At 59.7% G+C, this 1,040-nt stretch overlaps 1 protein-coding gene across 1 annotated transcript in view; it reads left to right on the top strand.

Annotated features, from left to right (window-relative positions):
* Positions 1-181: 181 nt before the first annotated feature.
* ACA1_340040 (zinc finger, zz type domain containing protein) overlaps positions 182-1,040 on the top strand; it is a gene marked incomplete at both ends in the record, with an annotated part of 3,387 nt that continues 2,528 nt past the window's right edge. Inside the window, 4 exons of the mRNA XM_004337429.1 lie at positions 182-202; positions 236-533; positions 618-778; positions 884-968. Coding sequence (XP_004337477.1) covers positions 182-202; positions 236-533; positions 618-778; positions 884-968 — 565 coding nt within the window. The remainder of the gene's footprint in view (positions 203-235; positions 534-617; positions 779-883; positions 969-1,040) is intronic.

Raw genomic sequence — 1,040 nt, 5'->3', positions numbered from 1 at the left:
ACCTTCCGCCCTACTCGCTCTTCCACGAGGAGGACAACAAGACGCTGGACGCCTTCGAGGAGCTCCTCACCACCTTCCTCAGCAGCGGTGGGCAGCCCCGCAGCGCCAAGGCCAGCCCACAGCAGCCTTCAACCGGCCCCTCTCTGCGCAGCCAGGTAATGACTGCGTTGTCGTGTGCACCATGTTCATACGGTTGTTAAGGGTTCGAGACCTAACTGACCTCTCCCCGCTGCAGGCTGTGACGTTGCTGCTCATCCTGGCACTCATGCGAGGTTCGGTCAAGACCTCACTGGACGCGTTGATTCACTTGCTGGACCCGTCCAAGAAGGAAGCGGTGGACGAGAAGCTCCAGTCCGCGGCCCCGCAACAGGTGGAGGGCTCTACCGCGCCCGTCGTGGCTTCCGACGCTGCCGGCGCAGCAAAGGGCAAGGGCCGAGAAGAAGCGCTGCGCAGCGTGGTACCCTACCTCAAGCAGTTGGAGGACTTCCGCAAACACAAGGAACTCTGTTCGCTCTTCGACGAGGCCTATCAAGGTACTCTCCTCATCATCAGTGTCGTGGGCACGTTTGGTTTTTTTTCGAGGGATAGACGTTAACGCAGGCCAATCATATCTTTAGGCACGTGGCGATACAATTGGCGCGATGCCACCTCGGCCCTGGCGTCCGCCTACGGTCTCGGCCACAGTTCTGGAGGCACGCCCATCGGCGCCGCGCTCCCAAGCATCGCCGCCTGCGGACGATTTTTGTACATTTTGAACAGTAGAGAAGGGCTACTTAAGGTACGTTGTCGCGACCCTCCACGACCCTTGCTACAGGAGACTCTCCGGAGAAGCCTTCGCGCTGACTCGTGACCTCTCTGGTGTGATTCGTTATCGCTGTGTCAGGTGGGCACGGGTATTGTGGGCACCCACACCGTGCGAGGGCATGTATACAACTACAAGACCAAATACGCCGGGCAGCCGGAGCAGCGTAGCTGGCTCGTTTATGTGAATAGCTCCCTCTACCTCAAGACGCCCAAGACGCCCTTCCCGGCCCTCATAC

The sequence above is a fragment of the Acanthamoeba castellanii genome (assembly GCF_000313135.1).
Source record: "Acanthamoeba castellanii str. Neff unplaced genomic scaffold scf7180000084620, whole genome shotgun sequence".
Taxonomy (NCBI): domain Eukaryota; phylum Discosea; order Longamoebia; family Acanthamoebidae; genus Acanthamoeba; species Acanthamoeba castellanii.
Note: the sequence above shows the minus strand (reverse complement) of the source record. Positions and strands in the feature narration are given on the sequence as shown.